The sequence below is a fragment of the Toxotes jaculatrix genome, chromosome 7, assembly GCF_017976425.1.
Source record: "Toxotes jaculatrix isolate fToxJac2 chromosome 7, fToxJac2.pri, whole genome shotgun sequence".
In the NCBI taxonomy this organism is placed as follows: Eukaryota; Metazoa; Chordata; class Actinopteri; family Toxotidae; genus Toxotes; species Toxotes jaculatrix.
The window spans coordinates 4,386,841-4,406,934 of NC_054400.1; the positions used below are offsets into that span (position 1 = coordinate 4,386,841).

A 20,094-nucleotide genomic window follows, 5' to 3' on the forward strand; every position below is an offset into this window, starting at 1 on the left:
GGCTGTGTTGTTGTGCTTGTTCTTTTGTTTTCCTTTGTCCTCACTGAACATTATATTAAATACTCAAGTTGCCGAGAAGCATATGGGCCACAAACACCGTTCACTCTTTCCATGCAAAACCTTTTAGTGCTTTGTGTGTGAAAATCAAAAGGAATGTGATTTTCTAAAATCTGTTTGGATTAAATAGATTCAGGCTTCAGTGTTTATACGGTGGGATATATGCACCCCCTTCTCCCTTTTTTCTGTGAAGCTAAATACTTATCAGATATGTGAAATGACTCCCAGACTGTTTGGAGATGCACACACACGGAGGGAGGATTTGGAGTGCCATGTGTAACCCATTGGCTTCCCTCCGGGATGAGGTCAAGCATGCAACCTGCACATTTTAGAGGGAACAGCAGGAGTCCAGCTTTACAACTGGAACACCATGAAAAAAAACAAACATGGAAGGGCGTGTAATAAACTAGAACACTTGGGATATTTGCAATGATGATTTCTTAATTCATGAAAGGTGTTTCTTTCATCACGTTCTTACTGGTTCTGGCTGGTTTTGTTTCTCTGCAGCGGCTTGTGCTCTCTATTTGATGGCAGAAACAACTTCAACTCCAAGCAAATTAATCCTCTGAAATGTTTTCAAGTGCTTCCAAACAGGCTCCTATGAAAATGCATTCAGAATAATAAAGACTCACAATTATCCAGAAACGCTAACCTGAAACTGTCAAGGTTTCCTGAAAAATGTCTGGACTGTGAGACTTCTCAGATCAAGTTATCTGTGAATGTTAGATGCCTCTGACTGAACCAAATTTTACAGCACAGACTTAATGCAAAACTTGTTTAAAAACATAATAATTATACTGATGCTCTCAAACATGAAAGGCCATCCAGAAATCAGTGAAAACACAGAAGTGCAGGTCATTTGAAGATCATTTTGGTTCATCTCTTCATGTGAACATGTGAGGCAAGAAGCTGCCGATTGTAAATGATCCTCTTACTCCCTCTACTGGTGATATTATGTTTTTGTAATACCTTTCTTCCCAATGAAACCAATAATGATGCTTAGTACCAATAATATCCTTTTTTTTGCTTGCAATGGTTATAAAATAATCTTCATCAGACACAAACAACCACAATTTGATTAAAGTCAAAATACTTAAATTTAAAACAATCTTGATTACAAATTCTTTTTGTAGGGTCTCCAATATAAGTTCTCTCATCCATGCAACCGCAGTCAGATATCAAATCTTTGAGGCCTTCCACACACCCTCCCATTGACCTCAAAGTGTTTTTCTCTCAATGGCAATTGTGCAGCTGTAACATTAATCCTTAACTCGACTCAGAGACTTATCACCACTCCTCTGGGTCCCTGTGAAAAAGCCTTGGCCTACAGACCCCCCCACCGGTCAACCTTCCCATAGCCAGGGAAAAGAAAATAGTGTAAGCTGATCCCTCTGAACCCAAGTCGACCAGTAATTAAGGCAACAATGGGACAATACGTGGTAGTGTCTGGTTACTGTAAGAACGAGAAAGTGAGAAGAACGGAAGACAATACCTGCCACTTTCTGCACTCTGGGTACTGAAGTCAGGTAGATTATAGAGAATAATGCTAAGAAAAAAAAAGCTGGTCTCCCATGAAGGACTTGATGAAAAAAGGAAAATGTGTGAAAGAGGTTTACTAGCCATGCAGGAACTTGTCTGTTTGGATCTGCCTTGCTCTGCAATATTGTGCATGACCCTGGTGCAATTAAGGCAGTCTTATGCCCTTCAGTGGTTTTGTGTACATGCGTTGGCCTGTTTCATGTTTGAGACTTTCCTTTTATTATTGTAGCTGTAGATGCTGCTGAAAGCTGTCTATATACACTACTTTTCCCCCTCTGCCTTAAGGGTAATTGATTAGTGCAGAAAATAAGGAGCCATTTAGATGACTGATAATAATTTCAGTCATTAAACATGCAAAAATGCTAAAATGTCACAGTTTCCATCTTTTTCAATATGAGGATTTGCTGCTTGTCTCTATTTAAATGTGTGACAAAAATAACCATATATATATATGTATATATGTATATGCATGTATGTATGTATATATATATATACATATATATACACATATATATACATATATATACATATATATATATATATATATATATATATATATATATATATATATATATATATATATATATATATATATATATATTCTATAATGACTGCCTTGTGAAGATTTTTGTTCAGCGTTTCTAAAAACAAAACTACACCGGAAAACTACCCTGTCGTCTGTGAATGACGACAGACTGTCGCAGAATTGTATAATTAGGCAACATGGCGGCGCCTATGAGGCAGCTGGTCCGGAGTGTGATCCGCCTTTCCCACAGAAATGTAAACGTTACTGCTGCTGGAGTCTCAGGTCGGTCGGGATGTTGTTGGGGGACGCCGTCTTGTCGTTGTTTTAGCGATGACAGAAGTACGCATTTTGGCTTCGAAACGGTACCAGAGGAAGAGAAAGCGAAGAGAGGTGAGTAACAGCAAAGCGCATTTCCACAGAACAGGATAACAAACTTCATTCAGAAAACATGCTATTTAAAACCTCGTTGCCTCTCGGTCAGTGTACACACCTTGAGACACGGGATTCGGGATGTTTTTCGGACCGTGAGGATTTGCAGGACAGTTCGGCATACAGATGATCCGCGAAATGACAGCTCTATTCATTAAGACCTCTACACATTTCACAGGCGATTCCCTTTGCCTTGCAACGTATATTTAAATGGGAATTGTATCAAAATGAGTGATGTTTGGTGCTTTTTCTGTATGCCGAATTTAAAAGTGTTAGGTAGTAAGTAGAATAAAGGTTTAAACCATGCGGTAACAGCAAGGTTGTTTTCACAGGCTGCCGAGGGACAATAATTTGCCAGTTTTTTAAAATAATATCTGTTGTCCTTCGCACCTCTGTAAGCCATGTGCCAGTTAAAATGTTCGTTTGACAAAATCCTAAAACACTAAAACGCGTATCAATGCTGTAAAACATCTGAGTTTAAATAAAGAAGAAAAACGTGCTCTTAACTGTTTCCAGTGAGACAGATGCTTTCTTTCTCTTTGCTTTTTCAGTGTATAAGGTGTTTGAGAATGTGGCCCAGAAGTATGACGTTATGAATGATGCCATGAGTCTTGGGATTCATCGACTGTGGAAGGACACGCTGTTGCACGTCATGCACCCACAGCCTGGCGCACGGCTCCTGGATGTGGCGGGTGGCACAGGTAAAAGAGTTTGTGTGAACCTTCGCAGAACATCAGACTGTAGTGATGTGTCGGTTACGAATGAAATGGCTCTTAGAGCCGGGTCTTTGAAGTGAACGTCAGGAGCCAGCTCCTGATTGGGAACAGTTATTTTTTTCATTTTCTCTTTTTCCTAAAAGCCGCATGTAATTGGTCAGTATGTGTTTGCGGCCTGTGTTTGCGCTGAGTAGAGGAGGGAGGGGCAGTAGTTACACTCGCAGCAGAAGCAGTAGCACATGAACAGGAGAGCAGGAGGGGCAGAGAGATAGAAAGCCAGGGGCTACAAGAAAAGACAACATCGATGCATTAGAAAGGTATAGTTAAGAAAATGATAATAAGCCAAACAAAGTCATACTTTAGAACGGCCTTAAAATGTCATAGACAGATAGATAGAATTACTTTATTAATCCAGGTGGGGAAAAAAAGTCAAACATTTTTTCACCTCAAAATGTCATAAAAAACGTCATAGTATAGTAAGGCGTCAAAATCGGCCAAAAAAAGTCAAAAAAAATTTTTCACCTCAAAATGTCATAAAAAACGTCATAGTATAGTAAGGCGTCAAAATCGGACAAAAAAAGTCAAAAAAATTTTTGACCTCAAAATGTCATAAAAAACGTCATAGTATAGTAAGGCGTCAAAATCGGCCAAAAAAAGTCAAAAAAAATTTTTCACCTCAAAATGTCATAAAAAACGTCATAGTATAGTAAGGCGTCAAAATCGGACAAAAAAAGTCAAAAAATTTTTGACCTCAAAATGTCATAAAAAACGTCATAGTATAGTAAGGTGTCAAAATCGGCCAAAAAAAGTTAAAAAAAATTTTTGACTTTTTTTTGTCATGAAAAACGTCATAGTATAGTAAGGCGTCAAAATCGGCCAAAAAAAAGTCAAAAAAAATTTTGACCTCAAAATGTCATAAAAAACGTCAGTATAGTAAGGCGTCAAAATCGGGAAAAAAAAGTCAAAAATTTTTTTCACCTCAAAATGTCATAAAAAACGTCATAGTATAGTAAGGCGTCAAAATCGGACAAAAAAAGTCAAAAATTTTTTTGACCTCAAAATGTCATAAAAAACGTCATAGTATAGTAAGGCGTCAAAATCGGACAAAAAAAGTCAAAAAAATTTTTGACCTCAAAATGTCATAAAAAACGTCATAGTATAGTAAGGCGTCAAAATCGGGAAAAAAAAGTCAAAAATTTTTTTCACCTCAAAATGTCATAAAAAACATTATAGTATAGTAAGGCGTCAAAATCGGCCAAAAAAAGGCAAAAAAAATTTTCACCTCAAAATGTCATAAAAAACGTCATAGTATAGTAAGGCGTCAAAATCGGACAAAAAAAGTCAAAATTTTTTTTGACCTCAAAATGTCATAAAAAACGTCATAGTATAGTAAGGCATCAAAATCGGACAAAAAAAGTCAAACATTTTTTTCACCTCATAATGTCATAAAAAACGTCATAGTATAGCAAGGCGTCAAAATCGGACAAAAAATGTCAAAAAAATTTTTCACCTCAAAATGTCATAAAAAACGTCATAGTATAGTAAGGCGTCAAAATCGGACAAAAAAAGTCAAAAAATTTTTTTGACTTTTTTCTTCATAAAAAACGTCATAGTATAGTAAGGCATCAAAATCGGCCAAAAAAAGTCAAAAAATGTTTTCACCTCAAAATGTCATAAAAAACGTCATAGTATAGTAAGGCGTCAAAATCGGACAAAAAAAGTCAAAATTTTTTTCACCTCATAATGTCATAAAAAACGTCATAGTATAGCAAGGCGTCAAAATCGGACAAAAAATGTCAAAAAATTTTTTCACCTCAAAATGTCATAAAAAACGTCATAGTATAGTAAGGCGTCAAAATCGGACAAAAAAAGTCAAAAATTTTTTTTGACTTTTTTCTTCATAAAAAACGTCATAGTATAGTAAGGCGTCAAAATCGGCCAAAAAAAGTCAAAAAATGTTTTCACCTCAAAATGTCATAAAAAACGTCATAGTATAGTAAGGCGTCAAAATCGGACAAAAAAAGTCAAAATTTGTTTCACCTCATAATGTCATAAAAAACGTCATAGTATAGCAAGGCGTCAAAATCGGACAAAAAATGTCAAAAAATTTTTTCACCTCAAAATGTCATAAAAAACGTCATAGTATAGTAAGGCGTCAAAATCGGACAAAAAAAGTCAAAAAATTTTTTGACCTCAAAATGTCATAAAAAACGTCATAATATAATAAGGCGTCAGAATCGGCCAAAAAAAGTCAAAAAATGTTTTCACCTCAAAATGTCATAAAAAAACGTCATAGTATAGTAAGGCGTCAAAATAGGACAAAAAAAGTCAAAAATTTTTTTCACCTAAAAATGTCATAAAAAACGTCATAGTATAGGAAGGCGTCAAAATCGGACAAAAAAAGTCAAAAATTTTTTTTACCTCAAAATGTCATAAAAAACGTCATAGTATAGTAAGGCGTCAAAATCGGACAAAAAAAGTCAAAAAATTTTTTCACCTCAAAATGTCATAAAAAACATCATAGTATAGTAAGGCATCAAAATCAGTCAAAAAAAGTCAAAAATTTTTTTTTACTTTTTTCGTCATAAAAAACGTCATAGTATAGTAAGGCGTCAAAATCGGACAAAAAAAGTCAAAATTTTTTTTCACCTCATAATGTCATAAAAAACATCATAGTATAGTAAGGCATCAAACTCGGACAAAAAAAGTCAAAAATTTTTTCTTACTTTTTTCGTCATAAAAAACATTATAGTATAGTAAGGCGTCAAAATCGGCCAAAAAAAAGTCAAAAAAAAATTTCACCTCAAAATGTCATAAAAAACATCATAGTATAGTAAGGCGTCAAAATATGCCAAAAAAAGTCAAAAATTTTTTTCACCTCAAAATGTCATAAAAAACGTCATAGTATAGTAAGGCGTCAAAATCGGACAAAAAAAGTCAAAAATTTTTTTCACCTCAAAATGTCATAAAAAACGTCATAGTATAGTAAGGCATCAAACTCGGACAAAAAAAGTCAAAAAATTTTTCTTACTTTTTTCGTCATAAAAAACATTATAGTATAGTAAGGCGTCAAAATCGGCCAAAAAAAAGTCAAAAAAAAATTTCACCTCAAAATGTCATAAAAAAAATCATAGTATAGTAAGGCGTCAAAATATGCCAAAAAAAGGCAACATTTTTTTTTACCTCAAAATGTCATAAAAAACGTCATAGTATAGGAAGGCGTCAAAATCGGACAAAAAAAGTCTAAATTTTTTTTCACCTCAAAATGTCATAAAAAACGTCATAGTATATATAGTAAGGCGTCAAAATCGGACAAAAAATGTCAAAAATTTTTTTAAACTTTTTTCGTCATAAAAAACGCCATAGTATAGTAAGGCGTCAAAATTGGCCAAAAAAAGTCAAAAATTTTTTTCACCTCAAAATGTCATAAAAAACGTCATAGTATAGTAAGGCGTCAAAATCGGACAAAAAAAGTCAAAAAAATTTTTGACCTCAAAATGTCATAAAAAATGTCATAGTATAGTAAGGCGTCAAAATCGGACAAAAAAAGTCAAAAAAATTTTTCACCTCAAAATGTCATAAAAAACGTCATAGTATAGTAAGGCATCAAAATCGGTCAAAAAAAGTCAAAAATTTTTTTTTACTTTTTTCGTCATTAAAAAACGTCATAGTATAGTAAGGCATCAAACTCGGACAAAAAAAGTCAAAATTTTTTTTTTACTTTTTTCGTCATAAAAAACGTCATAGTATAGTAAGGCGTCAAAATCGGACAAAAAAAGTCAAAAAATTTTTTCACCTCAAAATGTCATAAAAAACGTCATAGTATAGGAAGGCGTCAAAATCGGACAAAAAAAGTCTAAATTTTTTTTCACCTCAAAATGTCATAAAAAACGTCATAGTATATATAGTAAGGCGTCAAAATCGGACAAAAAATGTCAAAATTTTTTTTTAACTTTTTTCGTCATAAAAAACGCCATAGTATAGTAAGGCGTCAAAATCGGACAAAAAAAGTCAAAATTTTTTTTGACCTCAAAATGTCATAAAAAATGTCATAGTATAGTAAGGCGTCAAAATCGGACAAAAAAAGTCAAAAAATTTTTTTACCTCAAAATGTCATAAAAAACGTCATAGTATAGTAAGGCATCAAAATCGGACAAAAAAAGTCAAATTTTTTTTTTTACTTTTTTCGTCATGAAAAACATTATAGTATAGCAAGGCGTCAAAATCGGACAAAAAAAGTCAAAAATTTTTTTCACCTCAAAATGTCATAAAAAATGTCATAGTATAGTAAGGCGTCAAAATCGGCCAAAAAATGGCAAAATTTTTATTGACCTCAAAATGTCATAAAAAACGTCATAGTATAGTAAGGCGTCAAAATTGGCCAAAAAAAGTCAAAAAATTTTTTCACCTCAAAATGTCATAAAAAACGTCATAGTATATAGTAAGGCGTCAAAATCGGACAAAAAAAGTCAAAAATTTTTTTCACCTCAAAATGTCATAAAAAATGTCATAGTATAGTAAGGCGTCAAAATCGGACAAAAAAAGTCAAAAAAAATTTTGACCTCAAAATGTCATAAAAAACGTCATAGTATAGTAAGGCATCAAAATCAGTCAAAAAAAGTCAAAAATTTTTTTTTACTTTTTTCGTCATGAAAAACATTATAGTATAGCAAGGCGTCAAAATCGGACAAAAAAAGTCAAAAATTTTTTTCACCTCAAAATGTCATAAAAAACGTCATAGTATAGTAAGGCGTCAAAATCGGACAAAAAAAGTCAAACATTTTTTTCACCTCAAAATGTCATAAAAAACGTGATAGTATAGTAAGGCGTCAAAATCGGACAAAAAAAGGCAAAATTTTTATTGACCTCAAAATGTCATAAAAAACGTCATAGTATAGTAAGGCATCAAAATCAGTAAAAAAAAGTCAAAAATTTTTTTTTACTTTTTTCGTCATAAAAAACGTCATAGTATAGTAAGGCGTCAAAATCGGACAAAATAAGTCAAAAATTTTTTTCACCTCAAAATGTCATAAAAAACGTCATAGTATAGTAAGGCGTCAAAATCGGCCAAAAAAAGTCAAACATTTTTTTCACCTCAAAATGTCATAAAAAACGTCATAGTATAGGAAGGCGTCAAAATCGGCCAAAAAAAGTCAAAAAAATTTTTCACCTCAAAATGTCATAAAAAATGTCATAGTATAGTAAGGCGTCAAAATCGGACAAAAAAAGTCAAAAAATTTTTTTACCTCAAAATGTCATAAAAAACGTCATAGTATAGTAAGGCATCAAAATCGGACAAAAAAAGTCAAATTTTTTTTTTTACTTTTTTCGTCATGAAAAACATTATAGTATAGCAAGGCGTCAAAATTGGACAAAAAAAGTCAAAAATTTTTTTCACCTCAAAATGTCATAAAAAACGTCATAGTATAGTAAGGCATCAAAATCGGACAAAAAAAGTCAAACATTTTTTTCACCTCAAAATGTCATAAAAAACGTCATAGTATAGTAAGGCGTCAAAATCGGACAAAAAAAGTCAAAAAAATTTTTGACCTCAAAATGTCATAAAAAACGTCATAGTATAGTAAGGCATCAAAATCAGTCAAAAAAAGTCAAAAATTTTTTTTTACTTTTTTCGTCATAAAAAACGTCATAGTATAGTAAGGCGTCAAAATCGGACAAAAAAAGTCAAAAAAATTTTTGACCTAAAAATGTCATAAAAAACGTCATAGTATAGTAAGGCATCAAACTCGGACAAAAAAAGTCAAATTTTTTTTTTACTTTTTTCGTCATGAAAAACATTATAGTATAGCAAGGCGTCAAAATCGGACAAAAAAAGTCAAACATTTTTTTCACCTCAAAATGTCATAAAAAACGTGATAGTATAGTAAGGCGTCAAAATCGGACAAAAAAAGGCAAAATTTTTATTGACCTCAAAATGTCATAAAAAACGTCATAGTATAGTAAGGCGTCAAAATCGGACAAAAAAAGTCAAAAAATTTTTTCACCTCAAAATGTCATAAAAAACGTCATAGTATAGGAAGGCGTCAAAATCGGACAAAAAAAGTCAAAAAATTTTTTCACCGCAAAATGTCATAAAAAACGTCATAGTATAGTAAGGCGTCAAAATCGGACAAAAAAAGTCAAAAATTTTTTTTGACTTTTTTTGTCATAAAAAACTTCATAGTATAGTAAGGCGTCAAAATCGGACAAAAAAAGTCAAAATTTTTTTTGACCTCAAAATGTCATAAAAAACGTCATAGTATAGTAAGGCGTCAAAATCGGACAAAAAAAGGCAAAATTTTTATTGACCTCAAAATGTCATAAAAAACGTCATAGTATAGTAAGGCGTCAAAATCGGACCAAAAAAGTCAAAAAATTTTTTTACCTCAAAATGTCATAAAAAACGTCATAGTATAGTAAGGCATCAAACTCGGACAAAAAAAGTCAAAAAATTTTTTTGACTTTTTTCGTCATAAAAACGTCATAGTATAGTAAAGCGTCAAAATCGGACAAAAAAAGTCAAAAAATTTTTTGACCTCAAAATGTCATAAAAAACGTCATAGTATAGGAAGGCGTCAAAATCGGACCAAAAAAGTCAAAAAATTTTTTCACCTCAAAATGTCATAAAAAACGTCATAGTATAGTAAGGCGTCAAAATCGGACAAAAAATGTCAAAATTTTTTTTTAACTTTTTTCGTCATAAAAAACGTCATAGTATAGTAAGGTGTCAAAATCGGACAAAAAAAGTCAAAAAATTTTTTGACCTCAAAATGTCATAAAAAACGTCATAGTATAGCAAGGCGTCAAAATCGGACAAAAAAAGTCAAAAATTTTTTTTGACTTTTTTCGTCATAAAAAACGTCATAGTATAGTAAAGCGTCAAAATCGGACAAAAAAAGTCAAAAAATTTTTTGACCTCAAAATGTCATAAAAAACGTCATAGTATAGGAAGGCGTCAAAATCGGACAAAAAAAGTCAAAATTTTTTTTCACCTCAAAATGTCATAAAAAACGTCATAGTATAGTAAGGCGTCAAAATCGGACCAAAAAAGTCAAAAAATTTTTTCACCTCAAAATGTCATAAAAAACGTCATAGTATAGTAAGGCGTCAAAATCGGACAAAAAATGTCAAAATTTTTTTTTAACTTTTTTCGTCATAAAAAACGTCATAGTATAGTAAGGTGTCAAAATCGGACAAAAAAAGTCAAAAAATTTTTTCACTTCAAAATGTCATAAAAAACGTCATAGTATAGTAAGGCGTCAAAATCGGACAAAAAAAGTCAAAAAAATTTTTGACCTCAAAATGTCATAAAAAATGTCATAGTATAGTAAGCGTCAAAATCGGACAAAAAAAGTCAAACTTTTTTTTTCACCTCATAATGTCATAAAAATCGTCATAGTATAGTAAGGCGTCAAAATCGGACAAAAAAAGTCAAACTTTTTTTTTCACCTCAAAATGTCATAAAAAACGTCATAGTATAGTAAGGCGTCAAAATCGGACAAAAAAAGTCAAAAAAATTTTTGACCTCAAAATGTCATAAAAAATGTCATAGTATAGTAAGCGTCAAAATCGGACAAAAAAAGTCAAACTTTTTTTTTCACCTCATAATGTCATAAAAAACGTCAGTATAGTAAGGCGTCAAAATCGGACAAAAAATGTCAAAAAAATTTTTGACCTCAAAATGTCATAAAAAACGTCATAGTATAGTAAGGCATCAAACTCGGACAAGAAAAGTCAAAAAAATTTTTTGACTTTTTTTCGTCATAAAAAACGTCATAGTATAGTAAGGCGTCAAAATCGGCCAAAAAAAGTTAAAACATTTTTTCACCTCAAAATGTCATAAAAAACGTCATAGTATAGGAAGGCGTCAAAATTGGACAAAAAAAGTCAAAAAATTTTTTCACCTCAAAATGTCATAAAAAACGTCATAGTATAGTAAGGCGTCAAAATCGGACCAAAAAAGTCAAAAAATTTTATCACCTCAAAATGTCATAAAAATCGTCATAGTATAGTAAGGCGTCAAAATCGGACAAAAAAAGTCAAAAATTTTTTCTTACTTTTTTCGTCATAAAAAACATTATAGTATAGTAAGGCGTCAAAATCGGCCAAAAAAAAGTCAAAAAAAAATTTCACCTCAAAATGTCATAAAAAACATCATAGTATATAGTAAGGCGTCAAAATATGCCAAAAAAAGTCAAAAATTTTTTTCACCTCAAAATGTCATAAAAAACGTCATAGTATAGTAAGGCGTCAAAATCGGACAAAAAAAGTCAAAAAATTTTTTCACCTCAAAATGTCATAAAAAACGTCATAGTATAGTAAGGCATCAAAATCAGTCAAAAAAAGTCTAAAATTTTTTTTTACTTTTTTCGTCATAAAAAACGTCATAGTATAGTAAGGCGTCAAAATCGGCCAAAAAAAGTCAAACATTTTTTTCACCTCAAAATGTCATAAAAAATGTCATAGTATAGTAAGGCGTCAAAATTGAACAAAAAAAGTCAAAATTTTTTTTGACCTCAAAATGTCATAAAAAACGTCATAGTATAGTAAGGCGTCAAAATCGGACAAAAAAAGTCAAAATTTTTTTTCACCTCAAAATGTCATAAAAAACATCATAGTATAGTAAGGCATCAAACTCGGACAAAAAAAGTCAAAAAATTTTTTTGACTTTTTTCGTCATAAAAAACGTCATAGTATAGTAAGGCGTCAAAATCGGCCAAAAAAAGTCAAACATTTTTTTCACCTCAAAATGTCATAAAAAATGTCATAGTATAGTAAGGCGTCAAAATCGGACAAAAAAAGTCAAAATTTTTTTTGACCTCAAAATGTCATAAAAAACGTCATAGTATAGGAAGGCGTCAAAATCGGACAAAAAAAGTCAAAATTTTTTTTCACCTCAAAATGTCATAAAAAACGTCATAGTATAGTAAGGCGTCAAAATCGGCAAAAAAAAGTCAAAATTTTTTTTCAACTCAAAATGTCATAAAAAACGTCATAGTATAGTAAGGCGTCAAAATCGGACAAAAAAAGTCAAAAAAATTTTTCACCTCAAAATGTCATAAAAAACGTCATAGTATAGTAAGGCGTCAAAATCGGACAAAAAAAGTTAAAAACATTTTTTGACTTTTTTTGTCATAAAAAACGTCATAGTATAGTAAGGCGTCAAAATCGGACAAAAAAAGTCTACATTTTTTTTCACCTCAAAATGTCATAAAAAAACGTCATAGTATAGTAAGGCGTCAAAATTGGACAAAAAAAGTCAAAAAAAATTTTGACCTCAAAATGTCATAAAAAACGTCATAGTATAGTAAGTCGTCAAAATCGGACAAAAAAAGTCAAAATTTTTTTTGACCTCAAAATGTCATAAAAAACGTCATAGTATAGTAAGGCGTCAAAATCGGACAAAAAAAGTCAAAAAATTTTTTCACCTCAAAATGTCATAAAAAACGTCATAGTATAGTAAGGCGTCAAAATCGGCCAAAAAAAGTCAAAAATTTTTTTTGACTTTTTTTGTCATAAAAAACGTCATAGTATAGTAAGGCGTCAAAATCGGACAAAAAAAGTCAAAAAATTTTTTTACCTCAAAATGTCATAAAAAACGTCATAGTATAGTAAGGCATCAAACTCGGACAAAAAAAGTCAAAAATATTTTTTGACTTTTTTTGTCATAAAAAACGTCATAGTATAGTAAGGCGTCAAAATCGGACAAAAAAAGTCAAAAAAATTTTTCACCTCAAAATGTCATAAAAAACGTCATAGTATAGGAAGGCGTCAAAATCGGACAAAAAAAGTCAAAATTTTTTTTCACCTCAAAATGTCATAAAAAACGTCATAGTATAGTAAGGCGTCAAAATCAGCAAAAAAAAGTCAAAATTTTTTTTCAACTCAAAATGTCATAAAAAACGTCATAGTATAGTAAGGCGTCAAAATCGGACAAAAAAAGTCAAAAAAATTTTTCACCTCAAAATGTCATAAAAAACGTCATAGTATAGTAAGGCGTCAAAATCGGACAAAAAAAGTCAAAAACATTTTTTGACTTTTTTTGTCATAAAAAACGTCATAGTATAGTAAGGCGTCAAAATCGGACAAAAAAAGTCTACATTTTTTTTCACCTCAAAATGTCATAAAAAAACGTCATAGTATAGTAAGTCGTCAAAATCGGACAAAAAAAGTCAAAAATTTTTTTGACCTCAAAATGTCATAAAAAACGTCATAGTATAGTAAGGCGTCAAAATTGGACAAAAAAAGTCAAAAAAAATTTTGACCTCAAAATGTCATAAAAAGTGTCATAGTATAGTAAGGCGTCAAAATCGGCAAAAAAAAGTCAAAAATTTTTTTCAACTCAAAATGTCATAAAAAACATCATGGTATAGTAAGGCGTCAAAATCGGCCAAAATTGTTATTCTCTTTCCTTGCAGGTGACATTGCCTTTCGTTTCCTGGAGTATGTTCGTTCTCAGCAAGAGCGGCAAAAGCGCCGAGCAACGCGGTCCATGCAGACACCGTCGTGGCAAGACATTTCCAACAACTACTCCACAGAGGATGAGGAGGGTCCTCAGGAGTCCAGGGCTGTTGTCTGTGACATAAACAAGGAGATGCTGAAAGTGGGCAAGCAGAAAGCCGACAGCATGGGCATCAGTTCCGGTAAGATTTTTGATGTAAAACATCTTCACGAGTCCTTGAGCAAGACATCTGGTCCCAGGTTTTTAAGATTTTGTTGTTTATTTTGTTTTGTCTTAAAACAACATGTTTACATACCTTAAAATAAGGTGTGAAAAAACTATAGTGACTATACTTTCTGGCGTATTGACACCAGTATTGAAAAATGAAATTAATCAGGAAAAAACGAAGAAACCAATCCGTGTAAAATGTGGAAAAGATAAAGAGCGTGGCTTTGTGGGCGTGGCGTAAACTAGTGTATTTCCTGGGTGACTGGACACAGCCAATCACCAGCACTTTTGAGCTTGGCATGTCAAACATGCTGCAAGGCGAAGGTGGTCTTTGAAATGAAAAAACCAGCAGACGTCTTTGAGTCTGCTTGAGCCTGAGTGTCTGTGTTTGTGTGTGTGTTGATGTGTATCAGGTCTGTCGTGGGTGGTGGGGGATGCAGAGGAACTGCCCTTTGATGACGACCAGTTTGATATTTACACCATCGCCTTCGGCATTCGCAACGTCACTCATATAGATCAGGTAACTGTCAAGACAAATTGCACACAAATGATCCCAGTAAAGACAGGTTCATGCTGCAGTTCTGAGTTTAGAGTTATCAGCCTGCAAGTACAACAGAACTGAGTATTTGTAACATCCAGTGTGGACACCAAACATCTACCTGCTTCATACAACATGTGGCATGAACTTTTAAACTACTGTGATGTGTCTTGATTGAACCTATTGATTTTTTTTTTTCAGGCACTTCAAGAGGCTCTGCGGGTCCTGAAGCCCGGTGGCAGGTTCATGTGTTTAGAGTTCAGCAAAGTGACAAATCCTCTATTGGCAAGGTGAGGGAGAGTGTTTACTCATGATGGATGTCTTAATATCTATCAACATTGTAAAATCTCTCAGAAGGTCTCCACAGACTTATTGATGCTGTCACATGAATCCAGAAACAAATTCTAACAGTTTCAACTTGGTTTTGATAACTAAGCCTAATACAACAGCCCTGCAGTAATTTATGTATTGTTGTCATCTGGCTGGCTTTTGTAGCTTTCCAAAATCTGCAAAAGTGAGAAACTTAACAAGTGTTTGCCATTTGTAGTCTAGATCAACACTGCCCTCTTCTGGTTTTGCACCTTATAGTCATTCAGTATATTGCCTGTTAAGTGTGACCTTGCTGCTTAGTACTTTAGAGAAGGGCTGGCCAACCATGTGCTACAGAGGGTTTCTTCCTGGCCAGAGACTCCACCCACTGATTATCTAGCTTCATGTATTATACAGTTAAATTGGTCCCTGAACTGTATGTAAGATCTGGGATATATTAAAGGTTGGCAGCGGTTTCCATTTTGCTTCTGCTGGTAACTTGTGTCTCGTTCCATTTTTCAGGCTTTATGATGCATACAGTTTCCAGATGATCCCAGTTTTGGGAGAGGTGATTGCTGGAGACTGGAAATCTTACCAGTATCTGGTGGAGAGTATCCGCAAGTTCCCTGACCAGGTGTGAAGAAAGTATTCCCTTCACTTTTTCTCTTTACTACTTTGGACATGATTTTATCTCTGTATTATAATTATTTTACATTCCTCTTACAAACTTAAACTTCTTCTTGGTTTTATGTTGCTGCCAGGACTGCAACTAATGACTATTTTTTTTAATGATTTTTTTCATCTACAAAAATTTTCACAGATAAAATCTGGAGCCAGAATATTTGTCACTGTATACTCTTAAGCTAAATTTAAGTTTCTTCAAGCTAATTCGATTTTCATCGATTGTAATTATTCGATGCCAAAGCAGCAGCGTCACTGCACAGATTCAGTGTTGATGAGTCATTTCATATGCTGTGTATCTTCTGCAGGAGGAATTCAAACATATGATCGAAGACGCAGGTTTCTACTGTGTACAGTACCTCAACTTCACGGGCGGAGTTGTGGCTCTTCACTCTGGTTTCAAGCTGTGAGATGCACTCTGAACACCTTCAAGCAAAATCAAAGAAGCAAAAGGACTGGCTCTGTGTTTCAGGCTTTTCTCTCTGTGTGACGGACTGTCTGCTGACTTCTCAGACATATAGCGCAAAGCATGAAGCCCCAGAGATCCTCTCTGCAGGTGCCACTGCACAATGAGAGAAAATCAGGTCAGTGGACATATTTATTATAGTATGTAATTCTGTTTGTGAAAACTGTACTCAACGTTTTCGCTGTATCAGCAGTTAAGAATGGCAATGATAATAAAACCTGCAAAAGTTGATCTCAGTATTTGTGTGAACTATTCCCAAAGCTGCAAAAAGCAAACTAGTTATTAGTACTCATGATAAAACTATTACTACAACCAGTAATAACTACAAACTTTTGGAAAGAATTAAGTGAACACATCAATGTGGAATGCAAATAATGGAAAGAACACAATAACGTGAGTTACTTGAATAAAACTGTATATTTTACAGATCTTTGTACACTTTAATTACAAAACTGTATGGTACTAAAGTTTTAAAATCAGTTTTTTGGTCAGAGAAGATTTAATCGTCTTGTGTGCAATTACCATGTATATACAAAGTCTCATGTTAGTGATTTTTCTCAAAATAAAAAGCAACCAAATAACCTCAAACGTTCATACACTCTGAACATAAGACATGGCTTAAAGATAAATATATTAGTAAATAAATATTCAGAGAACATATTTCCATTTATGAAATGTGTTTGCTATACAGGTACAGAAATATACACAGATTGATTTCTAGCCTTTAAACATTTGTAATGGTAATGACAGAAAATAATTATATTCTTAAAAAATTAAAAAATATTAATTTTTGTACACATTTTAATCTTCTTAAGTGCTAGAAACAATAACAAAAAAATTAAATAGTGACTCAAGTACCCCAAAATGTTATATTTGCAGTAGGTACATATCTCTATGCAAAAGGCAAGATTAGATTCTCACTTGATTACAGCACTGGGTTAACTTATAAATAGGGTTATTTCAGAAGGTTTTCCTCTGTGTAGAGAATGTGTATATTTCATAGAAACAGTATAAAAACAGTCTGCAGGACAAACAGAAAGGCATGAATGACAAGCATTGATATCGCGAGTATGTATTTTGCACAGCACGATATGATTCAAACGGATACACTGTGGTATGTATAACTGCATCGTTTAAAAAAAAAAAAAAAAAGTCACAGTACAATAAGGAACCCTTATGAAATATGAGTCTTTTCCAGCTACTTTCCTTTGGCCTTGTGATACATGCTGGAACCTTTATAGATATTTATTAGCCTCATTGAGGAAATTGGGTAAGTGACAGCAAAAATACACTTTTAAGGGCTTCCAAACAAGAGGTAGAGTGCTACACTCTACGTTTGAAGAAATCTATTTACCCCGAGACACTGTCACTTTGGTCTGGAGTTCAACCAAAAGCATTGCAGTGTCTTTAGATATTGCTACAAATAGCTTACCAGCGTAAGGCTTTCATGTTGCTCTGGCACATCTCATACAGGTAGGCCACTACTGGACAGAAATGCAATGCATAAAACAAATTCTGTATCATATTGAATAGAGACCAGTGTCAGCCTTGCATTCACATTTCTATGCATTTTTTTCTGTAATATATAGCTTCTTCTCCTCAGAGAAATGTGTGGGCTGCAGACACTTAGGACGACCCATTTCCCTGCTCTTGAAAAAAAGTTAAAAAAAAGAAAACAAAAACCAAAAAAACAATCATGTCTTTCTGTTTTGGTATAGCTATGTCCATACAACCTATTTGAGTTGGTGGTTGAAGCTTTATAGGCAGTCAGTGTTCACGTGCACACATATACACGATGTATACATGTAGATGCAGATGTTTGTGAATTAAGAGTGTACTTTTTCTTGTAGAAAAAAAAAAACATCTCAGATCCCTAGATCTTGCCCTAAAGATGGAGTCTAGCTTGATAGCTCGTTCTTGACAAAATCTGAAGAAAGCTCACAAGAAATGGGCCCGGATTACTTAGCACTGAAGGGGCCTAACCCTTGATGGCAGCAGACTGTTTCCACATAGATGCCAATACCAACCTACTCCTAGTTTCAGTTAACAACCTCCATCCTTTTACTCTTGTTTGTTGTATCACTTTGTCTCAGTGCTGTGTTAGCACAGTTTGGTGCTGAGACGTTTGTGGCCACAGGAATGAACTTAGAAATGACAGGCCATTTCAGTAGAAATCCACACAATCTAAGATGATAACATTCAGCGCTCGGAGAGCAAGGTTAGAACAAGGCAACTGAGGGTTTCAATGATTGACTGACTGATACGGTACCAAATACATACTTCTGACAGAGTCTTCTCTCTCTGGGCTCGAGTTCATATACCCAGACCTCCCTCATTTGCTGAAGTACTGCTTCCCAATGCAGTGGGGCTTGCAGAGAGCTGGGGGTGGAACAAAGCCCTGGTCTCCTCCTCCTGAGGGTATGGCTGACCTCTAAACTGTCCTGAGGTGAAGTACCCCTCCCTGGGCTCATGTCGCTCACCTGTCCGCACCTCTGCCTCCACTGTGACACTGATGGGCAGTAAACTGCTCTGGGTCTCTGCCCCTGTGCCCAATTCACAATCTGTGTCCTCGGGAATTATGGGTATTCTCTGGTTGAGTTCACAGCAGCCCTGTCCAGTGCAGGCCTCTGAATCTGCATGTGCATACTGCACATTAACAGCGTAGTCCTCAGTGTAGCGCCCTGCTGTGGCCCTGTGGACCTTCATCTCTTTGTAGAAGCAGCAAGGCAGCCCTTCATAGCTCACCTGCTCTGAGGAAGGGCACATATGCTCAGGAGCAAAGTAGTTCTTGGAAGCGGAGCTCTGAAAATCCACCCCCCTGTGACATCGTCCGGGGGCCAGAGGCCCAGCTTGGTCCGAGTCCTGCCCTTTGCACTCCACGTTGGGAGGAAGCACCTCAAAGCAGCAGCTACAGGCTGCAGCCCCAAGCTCCCCTGACTCCTCCTGGGCCCCCTTTCCCCTGTCTGCTCCGGTAGCCTCTGGAGCACCGGCTGAGGTAGTGCTAGTGTTGCTGTTCTCCCTGGGTTCCAGTGATGAGCGACTGCTGTAGTTGGGCTCCAAACTGCAGTTGGAGAGGTGGTCCCCCGAGTTATATCCCGAAGCTCCAGGAGGGAGCTGGAGGCAGTCATGTCCCAAGGGAGCAGCGGATGATGAGTCCTCGGAAGGAACTGTGGTGCAAGCTGCCGCCCCTGCTTCCCCTGCGGAGCCCCTACACGGACTCTTACTCCTATAGACGTAAGGATCATAGTCACTGCTCAGCGAGCTGCGGAAGGTAGAGCAGCTACCGTACACCCCCTGGTTGCTGACCTCAGTACAGTCCAACATGGAATCGCTGGAGGAACAGTGGCACTGGCCTGAGCTGCTACTGCTGCTGTCACTACCAGGGCAGTCAGCAAGGTAACCGCTGCACACTGAGCGGTGGCCATGGTAACAGCTCAGGCCAGAAGTGCTACCGGTGTCACCTATCCTTGACGAAGAGGCAGGTGCCATGTGTACCACTGTGGGGTATAACAGCCCCTGCTGAAAGGCCCTGCTGTGGTGGCCCTTGTGGGCCCCTCCTCCACCAAGCTGCCCTGCCACCGCAGGCCCTTGGCCACCCTCAGGCTGTTGAGGGAAAGTCAACCCCTGAAAATAGTAGTGCTGGTACATAGTCTCGTACTGCGAGAAGCAGGCTGCGCGGGAGAAGTTGCGACCATGAAACTTGGGTCGTTTAAAAGCAGCGTGATGCGGCTGTGATGGGTAGGCAGGGGGTCCGCGGTGCTCTAATCCGCAGTGGTGGGGGTTGAGTGAGTGGTCCAGATGGAGGGTGGGGTGGTAGCTCCGGAGAAAGGCAGACGTTGACTGGGGTGGGTACAGACCTTGAGGATCTGGGTGCTGGTCCACAGTGAGCACAGTGATGGGGTTGCCGTGGGGGTCCATGCTGGTTCTGGTTGGGTAGGCAGTCACCTGGCCAGCTCGGTGCACCCTTCCAGGATAATGGACTGGCAGAACCACCCGCTGCCGGCTGTGGACTGGGTTGCCAGGGTCCATGCATGCCGCTCCTGGATTTCCCTTCTTTTGCTCTGTGACAAGAAATAACGTAACATTTAGAATGAGTCTCGTTTACAATTTTTTTTTTTTCCCTTGAATTAAATAAGTATTTTATCTGAACACCACAGCAAAATA

At 35.4% G+C, this 20,094-nt stretch overlaps 2 protein-coding genes across 3 annotated transcripts in view; one reads left to right on the forward strand and one right to left on the reverse strand.

Annotated features, from left to right (window-relative positions):
- The first annotated feature begins 2,318 nt into the window (after window positions 1–2,318).
- Window positions 2,319–16,344, forward strand: coq5 (coenzyme Q5, methyltransferase). The gene is made up of 7 exons (XM_041043035.1): window positions 2,319–2,512; window positions 3,103–3,252; window positions 13,686–13,910; window positions 14,350–14,456; window positions 14,676–14,764; window positions 15,306–15,417; window positions 15,773–16,344. The coding sequence occupies exons 1-7, from the start codon at window positions 2,320–2,322 to the stop codon at window positions 15,872–15,874; spliced, it is 978 nt and encodes a 325-aa protein (XP_040898969.1). The 5' UTR covers window position 2,319; the 3' UTR covers window positions 15,875–16,344.
- Window positions 16,345–20,094, reverse strand: part of znrf3 (zinc and ring finger 3) — a 63,061-nt gene continuing 59,311 nt past the window's right edge. The window contains exon 8 of one of the 2 annotated variants that reach the window (XM_041043034.1): window positions 16,345–19,991. In XM_041043034.1, coding sequence (XP_040898968.1) covers window positions 18,244–19,991 — 1,748 coding nt within the window. In that variant the 3' untranslated portion in view covers window positions 16,345–18,243. The remainder of the gene's footprint in view (window positions 19,992–20,094) is intronic. The other variant, XM_041043033.1, reaches the window with a different exon arrangement.